The following is a 21,151-nucleotide window of genomic DNA, read 5'->3' as shown; positions in this document are numbered from 1 at the left end:
ATAAACCAGCCACACATTCAGGCAAGAAAGAACTCCAAGTCAGAAAGCAGAAGGCTTTTGTTGAATGGTCCCCAGAAGTTTGGCAAAACATTAAGTTAAAATAAAAGCGGAGCAGAATATGTATGTGAGAAGTCTCCAGAGTAACTTCTGTCCTTCACCTGTTAGGATTACATCACAGTGGACACAGTGGTGCCTACCACGGATGTATGTGTAGAAACAAGAGTTGCAATGTTCAACTACTTAGCTGTGTTACCACCTGCAGGTAGCTCTGAGAATTAGGTCCGGTGTCTGCAGTGCAGCTCATCAGGTGGGTGCAGTGACTTCTGTCAGCTTTCAGCCAGGGCTTCACATCCCAGCTTCTTCAGATGATGTAATTATTGATGCAACTGAACTAAGTCTGGGAATGTAAAGAGAACTTGACAAACACACACACACAAAAACACCTTACTAGTCATGTGTAACTGGTTTTAGTAAGTGGAGTTTTCATTTTCACGCTCTGACCACCTTCCCTGCCTTCTCAGTATCCACATTACAAGACCCCAGCCTCAGATTACAGACCCCTTAGTCAAGCGGCTAAGGGAACTGAGGCAGCCAAAATACCATCTTTACTCTTAGGGCCTTGAAGGAAAGAAGGGCATGTGGACATTCCAGGGGCATTGATATAAAGCACTTCATCTTCAGAACATCATCATCCTGTCAAAGAAACTCATGGGTGACTAAGGAGCTATATTTCAAGTCAGGCAAAATATTTCCTCTCTGGTACTCACAAACTTGGAAGTAAACCAGCAATGGTCTGGCCAGCCTTTAAAAATGAAATTCCTTCTCCAAACGTTAGCATGGCTTTCTGGCTTAATAAAACACAAGTTTTACATATTTGCTGTGCAATGTCCACTATATGCATCAACAACCCAGGAACTTACAGGAGGCTTTCTGAAAAGCGTGAAGATGTGTTAGCTGCCAGCCGTGGGAGCTGGTCCTCAGCCTGAGGAGCTTTGGCTTCTGACCAAACAGCTGCCGGGAAATGCTAAGCATGTAGCTCTGCTACAACTGCGCAGAAATGCTGACAGCAAAGTAGTGCTAAAATGTTGCTGCATGGTAAAGTTAGACTGTGGCAATGTAACAAAGTAACTGCTAAATGCCCAATTCCCAGCTGGCCTTGGGTTGTGTTTCAGAATCTAGGGATCAGCATGTGCCTCCACAAGATGAAAATCTTGTTTCTGGTCACTTGACTCAGCAGGAATGATGTTTCACAGCTTCACGCACATGATGGTTAACGTAGCTCTCATGAAATAAAGCATTGAAGAAAATCTCTCTCTTCCCTATTGAGCTGTTTCTTGCCTTATATATTGATTTAAACACATCAGTGCTCTCAACCAGTGTTAATTCATTCCCTTTGTGAAATGATTTTTCCAAGGTCATGCATCAAGGCACAAAAGCCAAGAACAGAACCTCTGCTTTAACTCCCAGTTCAGGTCTCCAGCTCGTGCTGCCTCTGACGTACAGAAGAAAACCAAGAATCGTAAAAACGCCCATGGTTTGTATACCACAAAATATCCACAATTGGATTTGCTCCCAGGGGATTATTTACAACAGCTAGCTCAGAACATGGCATGTCTGTACTCACAGACTAGGGCAGACACCAAGGACATGTCTTTGTCTTCCAAACCCTTCTGTCATGCATCACAGAGAGAAGACTTCATGAAGAAGAGAATGGGATGTTGTTGTGTGCAAACAGCTGTGAGTACAGGAATTCAAAGGCTGGCTTTGTTCTCCCTCTCTCTCTTTCTCCTAAATGATCAACAGTCATATATTAACCATAATAGCTGCTGTAGGCTTTTCAAGGTAAGCTGCAGAAATGAGGAAACTGCAGCACCAGTTGTAGTTCAGCCATGCTTGCAGTCATATACGGCACCATATGTGCAAGTACAAACGAAGTAAGGGATAAAGCCAATTACTGTTAAGCAAAACAGCTTCAAACTGTGTTTCTAACGTCTTTGTTCACAGCTTGATTTTAATAGGAAGTTAAGTCAAAGATTTCCTGAACTGCTGATAGACAGAAACACTTCCACAGTGTGAGATGAGCTTGCAGTTACTACAGTACCTTGTTTTCAGCTTGTCACGACACTCTAGGGCTGGACTGAAACATATTTGATTTGTATTCCACCATGGGTTGACCTTTTTGTGGCTGCAGAACTTCATACTCTGTACCTCCTTCATCTGATCAACTCAGGTAATTTGACTAAGTACCTTGCTTCAGACACTCCCTATCACAACTGAAGTAAAACCACTCTCACTGCAATGAGGTTCCATCTTGCATTTTTAAAAATATTTTGTGCAGGGAAGATGTGATTCCCAATGTCACAGTTCCACCTGTAATCCCTCAGAGACTAACAATTTTCTTGATTACCACCTGATGTGTCCTTATTGCTAACATCTGTTGCTTGTAAAGCATTAGTAGCTTCTTTGGGCAGGCATTTTGAAAGAGAAAGTTTTCTAAAGCCATGTTGATGGTTGTATGTGCTCATTCAAACCAGCTAGCACTGCAAGCACTTACTTAGCACTTCTTCGATCCCACTTCAGTGGTGTAGGAGACTCTTGACTGGTCTCTGTTCTGATGTGGAAGCAGTTGAAGGCTCCAAAGAGGGGAGATAATTATTAGACTGGTCTCAGCCTGGGCAGTAAAGGTAAGGAGGTGGAAGAGGAGCTGTCAGGGGAGAAGAGAGGTGTATGTGATAAGGTGTACATAGCTCAGCTGGCAGGAGGAGCGGAGCAGAAGTTGTCTGGAGTGTGCTGTGAGCTGCTCCTGGTGCAGCTGCTCTCCCTCTCATGTCTTCTGGTGTTTTTTTCAGGGCAATGACCAGCTCCTGGCTCCACTGACAGACCCTAGTTTCACTGGGGCTCTTATACTCCCTTGACTATGGATTATTTTCTGAGGGTTGTGTGAATGGAAAGGGGCTACAGAAAATAAATCAGTGAGAGGGGGGGGGGGGGTGATGCATCTCTGGCTGCCAGGCCTTGCAAACTCAACTGCAGAGCTGTGTGCTTGTCTGCATACAGGTGTGCTTTACGTATAACAAATGCAATGAGCAGAGTGCTCAGACAGCCATTCTCTGCAGATTGCTTCTGCAGACCTCCCCACAGCTGGCTCTCATGAAACCCTTTTGTGAAGGAGTCTGGGGCCTTTGGTTGTGGCAGAGAGGGCTTTGCCAGGAGGCCTTTCCTTTCCTCTTCCTTGCTTTACTTCCACCTTTCTCAGCAGAGAGGTGTTTCTGTGCTGAGGGAGCTGAGCGGCGGGAGCAAGAGGGGGCTGGGAGCCCAGGCATATAAAGCTGGAGGAGGGTGCAGGTGGTGGAAGAAGATGGCCTTGGTGGAGAAGAGGCGGCGGAGGCGGCATCGGGCTGGGCAGCCCGTGGAGGGGCTGGGGAGAGGTGAATCTCCTGCAAGCAGAGCCCCTGGGGAGGGCAGGGGGTGTGTGGGGACCCCAGAACCAGGTGGGAGGGCTGGGATGAAGGGTGGCTGAAAGTGGCTTTGTGTTCGCTTTCTCTAGCCTAGTCTGGTGTCTTGAGTACAGACACCTCTTTGAGGATCTTGTAGTGCCATTTCTTAAAACAATCAAACAAAAAACCTTTACCAAATGTAAGCTGCTGCTTCAAAAAATGTACATCTTTCTCATGCTGCACGAATAACCAGTGAATCAAGCTGTTGTTTTGGTAGAAGATAGGGGTTGCTTCTTGTTCAACAGCAGCTGCCTTTGATTAGTAACTTAACACAGGCTCTATGAAGGATTGACAAACCTTTCTAGCATAGAGGGAGTTACCATGTCTAGGAAACATTGAACTTTCTCTGATGTATTTTCTTACCCTCTTCCTGTTTTGTCAGATGCTCAGGAAATGAAGGATTCTGTTAAAAGCTCGGACTACATAGAAAGACTAGCACATAAATACATGGTAACATTTTTTTCTAATTGCTGTTTCTTTATGCCCCTGTTAAAGTGTAATTTAGATTTAGTTAGCTGCTTTGTCAGTAGCCTGATGGTGCAGATAGCTGTGCTGGAAAATATTTCATGGGGAGCATGTGTGAATAATCAATTCAAATGGTATCACCTGCAAAGAAACAAAAAAGGAGGGAGGAAGCTTTAGGGGGAAGAATAAAGGGCTTCTATTTTTGCTCATTTCTCACTTGTACAAGCCAATCAGCAACACAAATGTGGGATGTTTGAAAAGACAAGCTGAAAAGCTGAAAGCTTTGGAAAAACACAGAATCTATGGTTTGTACTAGAGCTTCGGTTTCAACCCAAAGCTGCCTGCAGTTCTACTTTGAGCAGTATTTCTTCCCTTTCTTCCTCTGCAGCAGAAGTGCATCGTAGAGTCAAGTACAGAGTCAGAGTCTGAATCCAGTGCTGAGGTGAGGCTCGAGTCTCTGGGGTGTTTTGGTGGTGATGAGCATCTCTAATGCCTGGCATCCAACGCTGCTCTTCCCTACCTTTGATCTCAGTAGGGAGAGTCCAAGGCGTGGTTGTTGGGGTTCTTTCTTGAGACTGTAAAATGAAAAGGGGGCAGGGGAACAAAACAGAAAATCCTACAACATCGTTTGGTTCATCAGGCTCTTCCTCACAACTGTTATTAAGTTTAGCAAAATTAGGTGGGGGAGGTGCAGGAGTGAGGCAGGAAAGTACTAGGTTTGACATACTTTCCCTGCTAAAACATGCTTAAAGCTGCCCTAGGTTGTCTCTGGTGGTTGACTTTTGGCAGCTCTGGTGCAGCTGGGTTTCTGCAGGGCTGGGCAGAGACTGCCTGCTGAATGCTTGCTTCAGATGAGATTGAGAGCAGCTCTGTTGGTGGGGCAGTTATGAATATCGCTAACTTCCTGAACAGTTTTGTCTGTCAAACCAGTGTGTTTAATATCAATAGGAGGAAAAAAAAAACCAAACACAACTTATTCTGGAGTAGAGATCTGGCTTGTTTTCTTTTTTGTTCACCCCTTTCACCAGCATGTGTTGCTAAATTCTGGTGAATTTAATCTGTGTATGCATCCTAAGTCTATGATGTGGAAATACAAAACACAGCAGAACATAGCTGTAATTACTGTTGTGAACCCTGAGTTTTGTTGATCTTGGGAACTTTGTAGGTAAGTTTCTGCATCTGGGCACTTAAACCAAGCTTACAGAAATACTGCGTGTTACTGGCTCTTGTCAGCACCTGTAGGTATAATGCGAAAAATGAGCACCCCCAAGAGCTCTGATAAGTATCGTGGAAGCACAGAGCCTGCCAGAGCCTTGACTGCTGTTCCTGTGCTGAGACAGGGTCTGTGCTACATGAGTCCTGTTGGGAACTTTTGTTGTAAAAATTCATAATGAAGGTGAATTTCAGATTGTACCAAATGTAAAAGAACAAAAGTTGACCTGATTTGAAGGGAAAGCTCTCCAACCTCTAAATTACGTGTTCTCTACTATTAAATTCTGATTTTGTTTACGTCTGATAGTAGGGTATACAATTACTCATTGCTCTTTTCATAGTGACATCTTAAGTGCTGTAGAATTTACCATAGCTCTCCTCAGTCCTTCTATTTTAGTGCCTTTTTTTTTTTTTAAACCAGGCCTTTAGAAGTCAGACTGTCTGATACATATTTTTATTAACTTTGGGGGGGAGGGGGACAACCTGGCTTCCTCTTCTCCAGGTTTTTACCTGCTTTAGTTTTACTTCAAGTGATCAATAATTCATGGGAAGATGCTTTATTAGACCTATGTAACCTTCTCTTAAATAGGTCGTGCCTAGCCTCCTCGCTGAAGGACTCAAGAAGGCAAGGGACTCGAAGGGATCACAAGTAGGTTCAGCCTATAGCAGCCCTGTTTTCAGTGTATAACTCAAAAAATAAAATACGGGCTGGGATTGTGTGGATAAACAAAACTTCCATAGTAAGTTTATGACTTGTTACGCTGAAGAGTTTTTTAAGCCCATTGTATGTTATTCTGTATTTTTTTCAGACAAATAAGCATCCACCATATTTATAAAGATCTGTTTTAGTTTTTAGATCCTTATGATGGTGATTCAGAAGATGCATCCATACACTCTGACTGCAGCTTGAATTCTTTAAATAGTACAAAAGTTGCACCGTGGGTGAACAGTGCCCCAAAAGCAATGGCTTTGGAGAATGCTGATGCTTCAGAAGACGGAGAGGCCTTCCCTGAAACTCTGCACTGGTTCTGCCCAGAAACAAGAATTGGTGAAATCCACACCCAGATAGCAACTGACTGTAAAGCACCCCCGGAACTTGCTAGCCAACAGGATTTCTCAAGAAGCCTGTCACAATCCTCTGAACTGACTAGAGCCACAGAAGCACTTCCCTCCATGTGGCTGACACCTGACTGTTCCTTACTGATGGGTATTAATTCTTCAGCCTCTGCAGATCCGCTTGCAAGTCCAGGTGACAGTGTTCCACAAACCATGCTAACAGATGACTCTGATGAAACAATGTCCAAACAGCCACTAATTAAAAGAAAACAAGGAATTTCCACTGCAGAGGGTGCTGGTGAAAAACTACGAAGAAAGAAATTTCGTGCTATCTAACCTGAGGTATGAATATCTATATCTATATAAAGACCTCTTTGTTCTATAACATGAACCTGGTAGACATTTTTTTTGCAATGGTATGTTGAGAAGGGAAGGATGAATGACTAAATTGCTGTTGATTTTCCATACCTAATGCTTACCCCTCCCCTTTTTCACTCCACAGTGTTTGCTCTTCATTTGTCTGACCTGCTGTATGACAGGAGGGAAGCAGCTGTATGGTGAACGACTCTACAGGTTTGACTACAAACAATTATGTTAAGCTGAAATGAATGTAGCAATCTAGCTTTCATTTATTTTTTCTTTAATCAGAGTTGTTGACTTGTATTATTAATATATCTGTTCCTACCTGTTCTGAACAGTATTTTTGTTATATATGCTCAGTACATCTGCCAGTTTAGAATTTACAATGCAAAGTTGAACACAGCATCTGTAAGTACTCCTCTTCCTTAGTGAGAACAATCATGAGTTGTGGAAGTGTGGTGCATGCTGATGGGAGGTCGGTTGGTCAGTAAAACCTCTCTGATCTCCCTCCTTGATGATAAACTTTTTAGTAGTTTCCTTTCCACATAAATGGACTATACCTGCAGAAGTATGATTGCTTGAAATATGCCAGTACCAATTACCTCTGAAAGCATTCAGAAACTGTTCATATTGCATGACTGGCGGAGATTAATTTCAGACTTTTTAAAAATGCCTAATAAAGGTAGCTTGTACCATTCTCTTAACAGCTGCATAATTATGTTATTAAAGTAACTTTTTCCCTTCAGTTTGGAGATAAGTTAGTTTTTAATAGGCTTCAAAACAAAGTGGTTAGAGCAAGTATATCTTAAAATTCAGAGCCCTTTACCTGTGTAAGCATCCAATCCATCTACTGAAAGTTTTACTTAAACCAGGTGTTAACTGAAATAATCCAGTAGGAAAAAAATAACACAGAAACAATCAGGAGAAGATACTGAAAGGTAAGTAAGCCACATGGTGACAGTACTTAGACATTCAAATCTAATGCTATCTTCCTGGGTTAAAGAGACAGGAAACTGGAGCCTTATGTTACCATAAAAGCAGCTTAAGAGAGAGAAATCCCTGTAGTCAGTAGGACAAGGAAGTCTTGTTAAGGATAGTCTAGCTTCTGAATGCATCTCAGCAGCTGCGTAAAAGCAGCCTACTTCAAACAATAGCCAGTTTGAATAACTTATTGAGTATCAGACCTCATGGCACATAATGTCAGGCCCCTTGTCCTGCTGCATTAAGGACTTTCTGTTTCAAGGTTCTCGTTTCTGTGCTCTAGACACACGGTTCTTGGTGCTGAAAGTTAGCTCAGTGAGCTGTGAGAAAGTCAACACTATGCTTGAATACCAATTTATTTATTAGTTGTTATTCTCTGAAAAGATCATAAGTAGTTTTTCCAGACCAGTCACCAGAATGATTCCAGAAATAGTCAGAAGTCTTGCTATAGATTTTATTTCATATAATATGATCCAACTAATACCACATGTCAATAACGGTCTAAAAAATCTCATACGCTTTTCCTTCAAATAAATCTGGCCTACCAGCTTTCCACTACACTCCCCCCTTCTTTCTAGTCAACTTCCCACGAATCCATCTGCCAACCTAGCCTAACCCTATCAGCTACAAAGTATAGGTGAAGAATACACAGAAGACTGACAAGGGCTACAGTATTACCAAACAAAACAGTTTTTCACTCAGTGCAGAGAACTGCAACACCACGTTCATAGAAGCTGCGAGGGTCTTCCTTGGTCGCTATTTCAAAGTCCACTGTGAAAATCAGATCTGCACGAGTGAAGTTCAGATAAACCGGTAATGTCACCTGGGAAAAAAGTGAGTACAGAGGAGTTACACAAGGCAGCCGAAGAGTGCTACAAACTTCTTTACCACTAGGTGGTATTTATGAGAGAGGAATTTAGTCTCGGGTAACTCAATATGCAACAGGAAAAATAAATTCACTTTAAAGCATAGCTTTCTTGAATTTATTCATATGAAATTTTGTCTTGAACAAAGCACTAATGTTTTTGGATGCTTCTGTCTTCTCTTAACCTAACTACAACTGAAAGACCTAGTTAATGCTACCCTCTGATACTGAGAATATTAGAAAAGAACAATTTTACTTGTGGTACCAGAAAAAAGGCAGCATTTCAGAAAAAAAAGATTGTCTGGACAGCCACAAGAAGACACAATTGTAAGAGTTGTTTTTTAATATATATATTTAAAAATATTTTTATCAATACTTACAACATTCGCTTTTTTATCAGCATTTGTCTGCTTGATCCAGCGAAGCTGTGTAATGGGCAGTACAGTTGAAATAGCATTTGAAAGTGACAGCTTGTTGTTACTGCATGTAGCTCCCTGAAGCTTCAGGCCTGTAAATTGAAATACACTTTAGAGTTCCAACAGCTTTCATATATCCAGACAAAGCAAGTCTCCCTGTGTATCATTTAAGGGCTGTGATGTTAATCCACCGAAGTTTTGTAAGATGTTTTAAACTATAGCCATTCTGGTTCTCTGTTAAGTCCTCTAAAAGTGCTAGAAGTATTTCATATCCCCCAAAGAGAGGTTGTAAAGTAAAAGGTACACTCTCCAATACTGCTTAAACATATACCGATCTGAATCTTGAGATTTATTACCATTATAAACACTTCCCTATTAAAAAGATCTTTAAACAGCTTCAAAAAGTGTCTAACACTTGCAATGATGCGACTTGTTCATTTAATTCAGCCCGTTTAAGACCAGGGGCTTCTGAAAGTGCTGTAGAACAAGGACCTCCTTCTTCCCACAGTAAGTTTACCTGTAACTCCAAAACTGCATGCATCCAAGACTGCGTTCTGTGTAGTTGTAACATTGACCTCAAGACAGAGCTCTTCAAGGGACCAACTGTTTGCTTGGGCAACGTACTGTCGTGTAGCAGTGATATATGCCTCTGGTACAAACAGGCCTCCAAGGCACACATGGATGTTCTAATTAAGAGGGGAAGGGGAAAAAGATTATCAGTGCATATGGCTGCGGTATTAATTAGTGATTATCATAAATGTTACTTCATCAATCCAAATTTGCATTAAAATGTTCCTGCTGCTGGAATACTATACAGTTACTATGTAACTGCTGAACTGCTTTTTCCTCTCAGGCTACATTTTCTGTTGTAAAAACACTGTTCCCCTCTAATCCATATTAACTGTTAACCCTGCTAGGCCTCACTAGAGTACCAGGAGATACTCAACAGTATTCACAAGCACATTTAGGAGAAGCAAAGCTATTTTGCCTAACAAAACTGTAAGAAGTCTTGATATGAAGACTCCATCAAGTCGTTATGCACCTAAATTCAAATATAACCTCTAGATGATATTGGCTCAAGATACCTTTAGTTCTTTTGCTCCACCAGAGGCAGCCGCCTGGGAAATATTCTGCAGTTGTTTGATGCGTTCACTGAAGTCAGACACCCACTGGATAACAGTCATACCAGCTGGCACTGTGTAATGAGACCAGCTGCGAGGCAAAATCCCTATGGAAAATGGGATTTAAATTAAGTTTTGCTTGCATACAGGTTGCAATTGTGCACTATTTTGAGACTTTAACCATTTCTCTTTTTCTCCTAATAGCCATTTAAAAGTTAGACTGGGACACAAGCATCTATTGCAAGGCTCCTAAAGAAGTGAAAGCATTTACCAAGGTTTCAAGGCAGGTGGCCTCCGGGTCAAGTACTTAAAATACCATCCAGTTACAGAAACCCTTCAACAGCAACTTCACTAACACACAGGTATATAGTGTATTAACATATCTTTAAGTTTTCTTGAAGGTTTGAATGCTTTAGAAAGAACTGAAGAGGCCAAGTTACAGTGTTTTAAGAAACATTTTTGTTCAAAGGAGATATCTGAAGGGTACTTCAACAACAGATCTTCAAGTATTACTAGAAATAGAAATTTACCTACAACCCTGAAAGAGAAATTTAGAAAACTCATATATTTGCCAAGTGATTTTTTTAGGAGAAATGTTACTCACTTTGTGGTATCAGCAACTTTGTTCCATCACAATTTACAGACTGAAAGAATCTAGAAAGATTTCAGCTTAGAAATTAAGCTGCTAACTTAAACTGCCTGAAGAAGTTTAATATTACCTACCTCAATTTGAAATTCCAAACTAAGCCAATTGGATTTTTATGCTCAACTCAAAAGGGTTGCCTGTGCCGAAGGGTAAAGCCACTCCCAATTTTCCTGCAATTAAGCTGCTGAGCATAACAGCTTCTAACTTATAGAGTGCAAGAGGCAAGCAAAGCCCTGGGAGATACCAAGTTGAATTACCATACCTTTCACCAGTTCATTTATAAGTGTACGCAGGTAGTTGGTTTGTTTCTTTTTTCCTTCACACACTTGAACCACATCTGCAAGGTCCTGACGCACATCCTGAAGCAGCTTAGCTCCCATTTTCACCTCTCTCTCAAAGAACCGGAACAAAGGATCCTGATTGACAAAACATACAAAGTAAGCTACTTTAATCAAAATTCAACATTCTTGCTGGAAAAGGGGTAGTTTTACTAACACTACAACTAAAACTAGACTTTTAGTTGAACAATTAATGCAGACTGCCTGCACCTGACACCTTCCAAACAAGGGTGGATTTCTTGTCATCAGCTACAAAAGGTTCTCAACTACTATCCTAGATTAAGTCTTTAGAAGCAGTTTGGCAATCACAGCCATATTCAATTCCAATGAGCTTATTCCTGAGTTAGTGCTTAGGTTAATCCTGTCCAGATCTCAGGAGTTTCCCCCTGCAATTTGTTCTCACTTAGCAGGAGCTGCTGCCATAGGTCCCCTCACTCTCACTGAACTTTAATACAAAGTAATGTGTGCTGGCTGTAAAGGCAGTACCATAAGTAGCAGTCAGTGTGCTACAAGTACAAAAGGAAGCACTTGTTTCTTGTTACCTGATCACAGAGAAGCTTCAGAAGCAGTACCTGTGATATGCAGTTTACAATTATATTTCTTTAAAGAATTTCCCAGAAAAACACAGGACCACCTTCTAAGAGCATTTCATGAAACCCAGTGGGGCATGCAAGGGGCTAGGGCAGTCAGAATCAGCATCGATACAGGTTCCACTATCCTGTGTAACAGCTTAATTGGTACTTGAAATCAAAAGGCACTGATTTCACATATTAGAACTTGTGTGACTCCTATGTCCATGTTAGATAAAACTTAATTCTTACCTTAATGTTTTCCACAGTCCGCTTCAGATGATTTAGAGTCTGTGGGATAAGGTGAAGCCAGTTAGAGGCTGTGGTATGCAGTGTTCTCATCCAGGCTGGGCGACCATCTGATGTAGAATCTGTTCTCGTCTTCTTCTCAGTTTCTGCATAAGCTAGATCATCTTCATCCTCCAGCATCTGCATTTTCAGCATTTTACTGATCATATCTATGCCTAAAACAGAAAATATGCTGTTAGTCAGAGACGCACTGGCATCAAAATGAAAACACCCTACTACATAGAAGTAGGACTTTTTTTCCCCCAGTCTAGACCTAAGATTCAGAACTGTCTAGCTGCACGTGTTTCCAGAGGTGACAGTAAGGCCTTCCAGAATGAAGATGGGACCTTGACATCTGGAAGGCTGAATATAACTGGCTTTTGAATTCACAAGTGAACTAGTAAGTTTCTGAAATGATAGTGTGTTTAAACTGCAAAGGTTAAACTGACTATGTTGAGGGTGGAGGGGAAATCCGAATTCTTCAGCAGGACTTATATTTCTCATCTGCTTTTTAGTTAAACTATCAGCTTTCCAATCCACATAAGACATTGATGAAGTTCTGTTTTTTACCTTGTGTGGTGAGAAGAACTTTCTCTGCGTTATTTGGCAGGCCCAGCCATGATGGTGTCTGTGTATCTGGCAGCATCTCAACCCACTGGACAAATTCTTCACGCCTGCAAGTCATGATTTTGGTATTCATTAGAAAGCTTCCCTCCCTCAGTTATAATGCCAAGGCAGTTCTGTGCCCAGGAGAAATGTTTACACAGACAAATTCCAGCACACAAAGATACAGGTTATGCTTTACATGTTTTTGTTTTAAAAAAAAGAAAAGTTGTACGTAGTGATCAGCTGAAGGAGAAAGATACCTGATTCCATCTGGCATCTGAATATCTTTGTGTCCATCAACTTTGCAAGCAAGTTTGAATTCACTATCAAAACTTAGAGTAGTAAACAGACGTTCCAAGAAAGTGTTCAATAAACGTTGATCAAATTCATTGTCAATGCGGCCTCCATAGATAGACTGTGCCATCAGTGTCTTTAATGCAGACCAGGGGATTTTATCAGGTGAAATGTTTTGGCGGCCCTGTGAGTAAAATGCAATGTAATTAGTAGGAAAGCATCATTTCCACCTCTCCTCTGATAGAGGAATCAAACTTAAGAACTAAGTTAAATTGCCACCAGCTTATTTCAGCCTACTCATCTAAGTTACTGAAGGTTTCCAGAACAGACTTCCTCAACTGAAGATCTCACGTAATCTAAGTAACTATCTGTACCTAATGTACACAAGACTACTTGCCTTTGCTGTATCATCCAACCACGTATCTACTGTGTCACAGGCAGATCTCAGATCAGACTCTCCAAATTCATACTTCTTGGACCAACCCAGTGGAGCATAGCGCAAACGCTCTTGGATAATTGCATGGAACCAGGCAAGGAGGAAATACAAACGAGCACGTTCATTTGGAGACTAGGAAGTAGAGGAAAAAAATACACTTATTACCCAAGTGAACTGATAATCAAAGCCTGCAAAATGGCTAGAATGTGTCACATTTAATGCTAGATTGCTACCAGAATTGAGTATATTCTATTAACAGAAGGAGCAACTACTACTTTACTACTGGGTGAACAAGACATTTTATGTATACCTTGAAAGCTGACATTTTATCATCTTTCTGAAGTACAATTTTAGTAACACAATCTGACATTTACATTTTACCCATACAAGTCACAGCCTTACCTTGCACATTCTAGAAACTGGAATGCTACTGAAAGTCCGCAGCATGTTTGCCTTTACACCAGGAGGAGGTTCAAACACAAAGATTCGGCCAGCACGTAACAAATTCACTGGCACCTACAAGAGAAAAGGTAAACCCAGCTTCTTTAGCCTTCACTAAATTAAATCCTTCTAACAGCACACTTGGCATTAGCTTCAAAACCCCAGAACCTCGTTGTAAGCACACAGTGAAATCCTGTCTTTCTTTGGGAGTGTGGGGGAATCGGTGAAAGGAATGCTATGAAGTGTGCAGGTACACTTCGGTTACTAAAACCCAAGGCTAGTAACTACTCTGGCAACATGTGTTCTCCTTCCATTAATGCAGGAAGGCAGTCACGAGAAATCCTTCCCTGGGCAGCATTCCTGGCTCTGCAGGCCAATTGCTGTACCAGAGCATCAAATTTCAGATCAGCATTACCTTGGGATTGATCTCCATGGTAAGGAAGAGTCTGAAGCAAGCATGGGGTTGCAGGGAATGTAGTTTCTTTTCCAGTTGCATGAGCCAGCCAGGAGCCAGGTGAACATTCTTCAGCATTACCCATCTATGAAATTTTGAAACAAAACAAGTGCTTTTTAGCGTACTACTTATGGACCCTTGTTATTATCACCACAAAAAGTAACAGAATCTGGTATTAATGCTACAGGTTTTCCTCCTCCTTTTAAACCTTTCTTCTACATAGAATCAGTCACTGCTGTAAATAGCTAACTTTCCTGTTCTGCAGATACAACCTACCTCTCTCCTTGAAAATATGTAAGTTAAGCACCGGTTGTAAACAGGTGTGCCTAAGTTATTATAAATTTCAGTTCAGAAAATTGGGACTATTTTTTCTTCACAATTTTATCTATTTAGCCAATTGATAATTCCCAACCCAGTTCACCTTTCTACTAGACAGTATTCCAGCTAAAAAGTAGATAGAACTTACCTTCCAGATTTCACTGCTGTGTTTATTGCTTTGTCTGCTTGGTTAAACCCTTCAGCAGAGCCTAAAAGACAGAAGGTTGCTTAAGCTCTTACTGCTAACAAATTAATTTATGCTTAGATAATGAGAAGTGGCATGTTCTTACCAATAGCAATAGAAGTAATCTGTGTGTTCTGCTCAGCTGCAAGGTCTTCAACATGACCGCTGGCATCATAACCCGGCACTGAGCACATCAGCACAGGGGTATTAGGTTTCACCTATTGTACAGTAAGTTTCAAAAGATACAAAGCAGTCAGTACATGAATACACAACAAGTGCAGTAAGCTCAGTCTTTCTTCCCTCTGATCAGCTAAAGACATTCCATTACTCTTATTTTTTCCTATTAACAAACAGGAAAACAATCCGTTCTTCATATCACGGGCAGAAGTGTAAGTAGAAGAAAAATGTCCTGTGAACAGGTTTACTCACGATGGACCTCACGCAAAGTGGCACTGAGCATTACATCAGGAAATTTAGCCTTCCAGAAACGGGCAGGTTACCTCTGTATCTACAATGTGCGTCAGATCTAAAGGCTGCTCCATAATGGACATGAATGACTCTCCAAGATTCGTTGAAACGAAGGTATGCGCCATTGCCAGTAGACGATCTGGACGGAAGGCCTGGATCAGAAGCAAGCGATGTATGGCCTGTCCAATAGGAGCTGAAAAGGGGAAACAGAATTGGACAGGTAAGAAACCAACCCCCAACACCTACCTCTTTTCAATTCTCCATTCGATATTTCCTGTCTTGTTCTTAAGACTAAATGTAAGATCTCTTGCAACATATTAATAATGGAGTGCTTTATACTGCGTTCACCTGGACAGTCCAAAGAAATGCACCAGTTTCAGTGGGTTTGCTTTCCATGACATTTTAATTACCTGCTCAATGTCTCATTTTGTGAGCCTTCTAAAAGCCTGTCTTAATAGGATGCTTCGTGACTGTACCAAAATGCTACTTGTTTACAAAACCTACAGTCTAGAAGTGCCATGATATGCTTTTAAACTTCCAGAGACAACAAATCTCTTCTCATCATCTCACTCATTCAGTAACCTGTTGCTATTGTTTTTAAAAATAAAAACAGACTAAAGTTCTTCTGCAATCCCACGTTCATGATTTTCCCAGTCATTTAGGTCCAAACTCCCGTTCTATTTTAAAATTGCTTAAAATCTAGTCAGTTCTCCCTAGACTGAAGTCAGTAAAGTAGGATTGGTGTGGACAATAGTGCAACTTAACTTACTTGCAGGTTTTTCTTCAGTCCAAAGGTATGGTACAGTTTGCTCTGGTGAACTGCTATCCAGCCAGATACAGAATTGCTGTATTGAAAGAAAATGCAAAATACTTGAAATGGAGTTTCATGGCACCAAAACTGTGCTGTATGGTCCAAGTCCTGTTCACGATGCAACAGAGATCTTAAATTTCAGCCTTAAAATCTAGAGTTTAATGCACTGAAGAAATGTTCAGCTATATACCAGCCTTCAGTAAGAAGCAAAAGATTGCTAGCGTAAGGTTGTATTTAAAATAGCCCAAGCTCTAACAGCCTTCCATTTGCAAAACCCCTTCTAGATTATTTTTTTAAAAACACTAAGTAGCTATGTTTAATCAATGAAATGTACAACAACTTCTTAAGACTTTTCCCATTTAATACTCATGTCCTACCATCCATCTTTAGTATAAAAAATTCAACTGAGTACTAGATGCTGCATTTGAGCTTCCATTTACAAATAAGTCTTGCAAAGCTAGTGATGGCTAACAGTGCTAAACAGAAGCACTGCTGTAATAGACCGGTTGTCGTATTAATTAAAGTCAAACATTAAATGTAGCACCACATCTTGTCTGACACTCCATACAGTTTGGTCTTTTCCAAGGCTTGTTGATAATAAATGGTTTGAATGTTTCCCTGAGCAAAATTGCACTTGGACAATCACATTTATCAAGTTTTTAACTCTTCATTAAATTCTTCAAGAGCCCACCATATCAATGTATGTATGGCTAGAGCTGCTCCCCTCTAATGCATAATTTTCTACTGTATCACTGTGATGTGATAAGACATCACACTTTCTGTCTGCAAAAAAGCTGACTGCAAAATTGGATTAACAGTGAGATGAATAAGCTGCTTCCAAGGCTGAGTGATGATCAATGCTGGTATTTACAAAGCAAATTTCATAGCTTGATTACAAATGAAGTAAGAACATTTACATTTTCCCAGTGACTACAATTAGTTAATCTGTAAGGCTTCCTTTCTCATTCCGGGAGACCTTACTTGTTGCATGAAATTCTTAAAGCGGAATCTCTAAAGCCTAACCAGGTAGCTTGATGCAGAAGAAAATCTAGCCAACACTTACCTCATCAGCTTGAACTTTTGAAACAAGGTCCTTAAATGCAGGAAGGCAGCTCAACCTCATCATTGCTTCTGTTTGCTCTACAGTCAAACCATTGATTTTTGGGAGAGATGCAGTGTTTAGTACAATCTCCTTTCCTCTCAAGAAGTGCTGGAATTCTGCATCATATGTAGGCTCCCTAGTAAGGGAAAAGAAGGCTTTAGCTCTGTGTTGCCTTTTCAATACACTTTTTCAACTGAAGTGAGGTAAGAAAACAAACGTTTACCCAATAGTTCCTTTCAGTTTAATGCGGGCCAGCAACATAGCAAATGTTATATGATCTTGATGCAGCATGCCACGTGCCACTCTGTTGAAAGCCACCTACCAAGAAAATAGTAAAATTAGTATCATAAGGAGCCTTGAATTCTGGGCCCTCAAAAATTATTTAAGTACATCTGCTGAATAAAATACTGAACCTGAAAGAGATCCTTTGTGATGATTGAGAGACGCTGAGTATGGTCTGTGATTCCTTTCAGATTTGGGTTCTCATACAAGACATTGTGATAGATGTCCAAGAAAAACTGGAGAGAGTATTGGTACAGGAAATGTATCTGAAAAACAAAAAGAGTTTGTTTTCCTCTCTAGAATTCTACAGGTTTTGACAGTCAATGGTGTATGCCTATGAAATTGCAACATGGCAGCTGGGACTGGAATTAGGAAGTACCTACTTAGCTTTGAACAGTAAATAAATGAGGCTTCTGGCAGGAAGGAGAACTCATCCTACCTGTTTCAGTGACTCCATGGTAAAGTAGATACTACTGCATGCTGTAGAAAGAGGCAAGTACTGCTGAGAAACAGTCTCCACTTCTTGCATGACGATATCCGTCTCCTCTACTTTTCTAGTAACCTCTGCTGCTTCCTTCTTCAGGTTCTCAAGAGTAGTAATGATGGTATCATCATCCAGGATACGTCCCTTCACTTCATTAAGTGCCTGGAGTAGGGATTTTTCTAACTGACGCAAGCGCAGCTGAAATTCACCTTAATTAGATGAAAAAATCTGGTTACATAATGTATAGGTGTGCTATTTTTCCAGGATTATATGAATTGTGTATATTTTGCCATTGGCAATGCTAACAATGCAAGGGTATCAGCTATAAAAGTATTTCACTGTGTATTTCTACAGCTAGAGTTAAACCACTGTATCCTCTTAGAACAGGAAGAAGTTACTTCAGTTTTGGTAAGCATACCCTGAAGCTTGAGGAGATCAGAGCGTTTTTCATCAACATCTGGTCTTTCAGCTTTCAAGACTTCATTCAGACACTGGCTCTGTAAGCTGCTGCGAGTTACTGTAAAGTTCACAAACGTAACACGAGAGCAGAGGTCTGGTGGGAATTCAACCTATCACAGGAAACACAAAAAACTCTCAGCTCACTGACATACCATTTCTACAAAGAGGAGAGCTTTGAGTTTTGCTTACTGTTGGATCTCTGGTAGAGAGGAAGATAACGAAGGATGGTGACAAATCAATATCTTGGTCTCCCAGAGTAATCAGAACTCTGCCTCCAGTTCTCCGGACTTCACGATTCAGAACAGGATTCAGAACTGGATCATAGCTCTCCACATCCTAAAAACAGAGACGCGATAGAGAGAATTTGTTACCTGCAAGTGTCTCTAGCTAAAAGTCCTGATCCATTTGAGGCTAATGCTCTGGTATCAACTAACGTGCATTCAGTTTGGAATACAGATCACATTCAGAAGCTTTAGATTTGTAGCTGAGCTACACAAGCCCAGAGTTCAGGCCATTACCATACAAGGCCTCAGTAGGGGAGCACTGTTAACGGTCCTGTTGTGTTAGTATTAATGCATAATAGGCCCTATTCTAAGTGGCACAAGCAACAGTTGCTGATCTCATCTGTGAGCTAACCCTTTATTTTCCCACTTCTATGCTAAGAAACAAAAAATCTCCGAAGTGGAAGCCAACTATTCCTAGTTGCCTAGTTCTTTGTATTACTGAAAGTTCTTCCTGCTACTCAGAGTAGAATTACTTCTGGATAGCTAGGCATATTAGCCACTATTAACTATGAGTAGAGAGAGCACATGGGGACGAAGGAATAGGCAGGCTGCAAGTCTAAAATGAGTGGAAGTACAGAAAGATCATTTGAAAATAAAAGCATTTGATCTTAAAATAGTAGAAAAGGGTAGTGTCTTCTGACTGCTTATCTCACTAGTTATATTTTTCTCAGAACTAACTCTTCACATGCTACTCAGTATTAATTAAGTAATGGTTTGAAAATGAAGTTATTTGCATCTTCCTAACAGAAAAACTGCAAATTTTTCTAGTACACTGGGCAGAATTCAAGAATTACAAGTAGTTTCTACATGATCGTGGGACTAACCTGGACCAGAAGCGGGTTACCAAATCTCAGTGCACTTTCCAAGTTCTTCCTGAAAGCGTCATCCAAGAAACTAGTACGAGTTATCTTACGGTCTTTGTATTCATTCATGATAAACTCTGTAGCTTGCCCAGAGGGATCGATGATCAATGGATACCTAAGTTAACAATCAAACACTTTCGTTATTTGGGTTTTGACTGCAAACAACTAAGCATTTTTATGAATTTAGATTGCACTGTCAGTCACAACTCTAAAAGTCTGCATATTGAAGAAATAAGTTGAACAAATTCAAGGACTTATTTCATACTTCAGTTCAAGCCAACCTATGTCATCATCTAAGTGCAACAAAAGAGGCAAGCAAAGATGAGTGAGCACTTTTGTATTTACACATGGTTGAGTAGCTTTTATAAACACGAAAAGCTCTCACAACAGTCAAACAGTGCTTTGAAAGAGTTGGTGTGAATTCTTTGATAAGCGCAAGAGCCTGCCCGCTGTGAGCATGTTGTTTTAGAATTCTGTGCCTCTCAGAATGAAATACCTGTTGAACCGCTTGAGCATAATGGCGTTCTCAGTGCAGAGGTCATCTGCAGGGAGAGAACTTGCTTGCCAGCGAAGTCGCTCATCCGCGTTGGAAAGGTACTCTGTCCTTGCAATGTCTGTGCGGAACTGCAAGAAGAACATACCATTAGTATCTGACTAGAGATTCTCCTATGAGCTCGTGAGCACATTTTGAGTAAACGCATCTCTGCAAGGTTATTCTTCCCCAATAGTTCCATTCTGTACTTAGCAATCTTGAAACTTCTTTAGGTGGTAGAGCAAATTGATTTATGGTTAAGTTATCACAACACCATCTTTACCTGGATATTTGCTTGTTGCAAATGGTGAGACCACGTAGTGAACAAGTTCTGACGCATCTGCTGATCAAAGTAACCAGCATAGGCAATAAAAGCTCCTGAAAGTAAGCAGTCTCCCGCAATAGTGGACATCTGGTTCTTGAAAGTTTCACTTGTCTTCTCCCATCTTTCACGTTCAGCAGAAAGACTCTTCAGAAGAGCTGTACTACGGTTGACCTAGAAATAAGCGAAGCAGCCTCTTTAGATGATTTATTTTTATAGTATTAAATGTCTCCAGGGACAGTACTTATACTGAATCAAAGTCCATTTTAAAATTAAAAGCTTAGAATTGAAATAAAATTTGTGCTTCTACACTCCAGTTTTAATTTATTATGTTGGTATTCAACTGCTATCTTGAAGAGTTTAAAAGGTTAAGTACTGGCACAGTAGTGACATGCTAGTGGATTAGACCAAATACATGCAGAAATTCTTCAAAAAAATAAAAGTAAAGTCCCATTACAACATTACACTACAAGCACTATTTCCAAAGGCTTCCCATTTATTTTAAGCCTGATGTGAACTGTCTTGTTAATTAACTGGCAACATGAGCTGACATTTCTAACTCTAGACAAGTTTCAATAGTTTAAGAAGCTCATGAGATCTAGGGATGAAAGAGATATCTCAGATGTACTGTAAAGAAGCAGCCCAGTTTGCTCATCAGAAGGAATTCTGAAGAATGGTTCAATTTCGAACTGTCAAAGGTGAAGGAATAGAAAATTAGTGTTATATAAAAGGTCTTACTTTTGCTTCTACAGCAGCCAAGTCTGCCTTAATAGCTTGAGCCTCTGAAATCAGTACTGCGTATTCTTCTTTGTAACGCGCAATGCTGGCCTCAAGATCACGAATCATCTGCTCCACTTCATTTGCTTTCTGTTGGTTATCTTTGGCATCATCTTCCAGCTTCTGCAGTTCATTGCGTAGAGGTTCTACTCTTTTCAGCATATCAGCATAGTTAAGCTGCAAACAGTGAATAAGTCCTTTATACTTTCTAAATTGAAAT

General features: G+C 40.6%; 2 protein-coding genes across 10 annotated transcripts in view; one reads left to right on the top strand and one right to left on the bottom strand.

Moving 5' to 3' along the window:
* The first annotated feature begins 2,544 nt into the window (after window positions 1-2,544).
* On the top strand, window positions 2,545-6,969 carry LOC310901097 (uncharacterized protein). Of its 9 annotated transcripts, none has more exons than XM_083840163.1 (6): window positions 2,545-2,684; window positions 3,880-3,947; window positions 4,354-4,404; window positions 5,764-5,823; window positions 6,024-6,572; window positions 6,733-6,969. In XM_083840163.1, the coding sequence occupies exons 2-5, from the start codon at window positions 3,891-3,893 to the stop codon at window positions 6,564-6,566; spliced, it is 711 nt and encodes a 236-aa protein (XP_083696289.1). In that variant the 5' UTR covers window positions 2,545-2,684; window positions 3,880-3,890; the 3' UTR covers window positions 6,567-6,572; window positions 6,733-6,969. The 9 variants fall into 9 exon arrangements, with proteins under 9 accessions (XP_083696289.1, XP_083696288.1, XP_083696292.1 ...); XM_083840162.1 differs by having other exon boundaries at window positions 4,351-4,404; XM_083840159.1 differs by lacking the exon at window positions 2,545-2,684 and adding an exon at window positions 3,227-3,428.
* A 1,042-nt stretch (window positions 6,970-8,011) lies between these two features.
* The window catches only part of DYNC1H1 (dynein cytoplasmic 1 heavy chain 1), a 44,405-nt gene continuing 31,265 nt past the window's right edge, over window positions 8,012-21,151 (bottom strand). Inside the window, exons 54-78 of the mRNA XM_083840156.1 lie at window positions 20,893-21,108; window positions 20,116-20,328; window positions 19,797-19,924; window positions 19,262-19,415; window positions 18,343-18,489; window positions 18,113-18,263; window positions 17,650-17,903; window positions 17,342-17,476; window positions 17,152-17,246; window positions 16,890-17,064; window positions 15,785-15,860; window positions 15,048-15,208; window positions 14,654-14,765; window positions 14,512-14,572; window positions 14,007-14,130; window positions 13,553-13,666; window positions 13,112-13,282; window positions 12,681-12,898; window positions 12,385-12,488; window positions 11,779-11,990; window positions 10,882-11,035; window positions 9,938-10,080; window positions 9,370-9,538; window positions 8,817-8,944; window positions 8,012-8,394 (exon numbers count right to left, since the gene is read on the bottom strand). Of these exons, the coding sequence (XP_083696282.1) occupies window positions 8,266-8,394; window positions 8,817-8,944; window positions 9,370-9,538; window positions 9,938-10,080; window positions 10,882-11,035; window positions 11,779-11,990; window positions 12,385-12,488; window positions 12,681-12,898; window positions 13,112-13,282; window positions 13,553-13,666; window positions 14,007-14,130; window positions 14,512-14,572; window positions 14,654-14,765; window positions 15,048-15,208; window positions 15,785-15,860; window positions 16,890-17,064; window positions 17,152-17,246; window positions 17,342-17,476; window positions 17,650-17,903; window positions 18,113-18,263; window positions 18,343-18,489; window positions 19,262-19,415; window positions 19,797-19,924; window positions 20,116-20,328; window positions 20,893-21,108 (3,744 nt within the window). The 3' untranslated portion in view covers window positions 8,012-8,265. The remainder of the gene's footprint in view (window positions 8,395-8,816; window positions 8,945-9,369; window positions 9,539-9,937; window positions 10,081-10,881; window positions 11,036-11,778; window positions 11,991-12,384; window positions 12,489-12,680; window positions 12,899-13,111; window positions 13,283-13,552; window positions 13,667-14,006; window positions 14,131-14,511; window positions 14,573-14,653; window positions 14,766-15,047; window positions 15,209-15,784; window positions 15,861-16,889; window positions 17,065-17,151; window positions 17,247-17,341; window positions 17,477-17,649; window positions 17,904-18,112; window positions 18,264-18,342; window positions 18,490-19,261; window positions 19,416-19,796; window positions 19,925-20,115; window positions 20,329-20,892; window positions 21,109-21,151) is intronic.

Source organism: Anser anser (genome assembly GCF_964211835.1).
Source record: "Anser anser genome assembly, chromosome: 5".
NCBI lineage: Eukaryota > Metazoa > Chordata > Aves > Anseriformes > Anatidae > Anser > Anser anser.
This window is presented reverse-complemented; position numbering and strand designations above follow the sequence as displayed.

Coding starts and splice junctions, on each gene's coding strand:
- LOC310901097 (XM_083840158.1), top strand. CDS start 3,359: ATGGCCTTGGTGGAGAAGAGGCGGCGGAGGCGGCATCGGGCTGGGCAG. Junction 3,429..3,879: donor CGTGGAGGGGCTGGGGAGAG/GTGAATCTCCTG, acceptor CTGTTTTGTCAG/ATGCTCAGGAAATGAAGGAT. Junction 5,824..6,023: donor GGGACTCGAAGGGATCACAA/GTAGGTTCAGCC, acceptor GATCTGTTTTAG/TTTTTAGATCCTTATGATGG.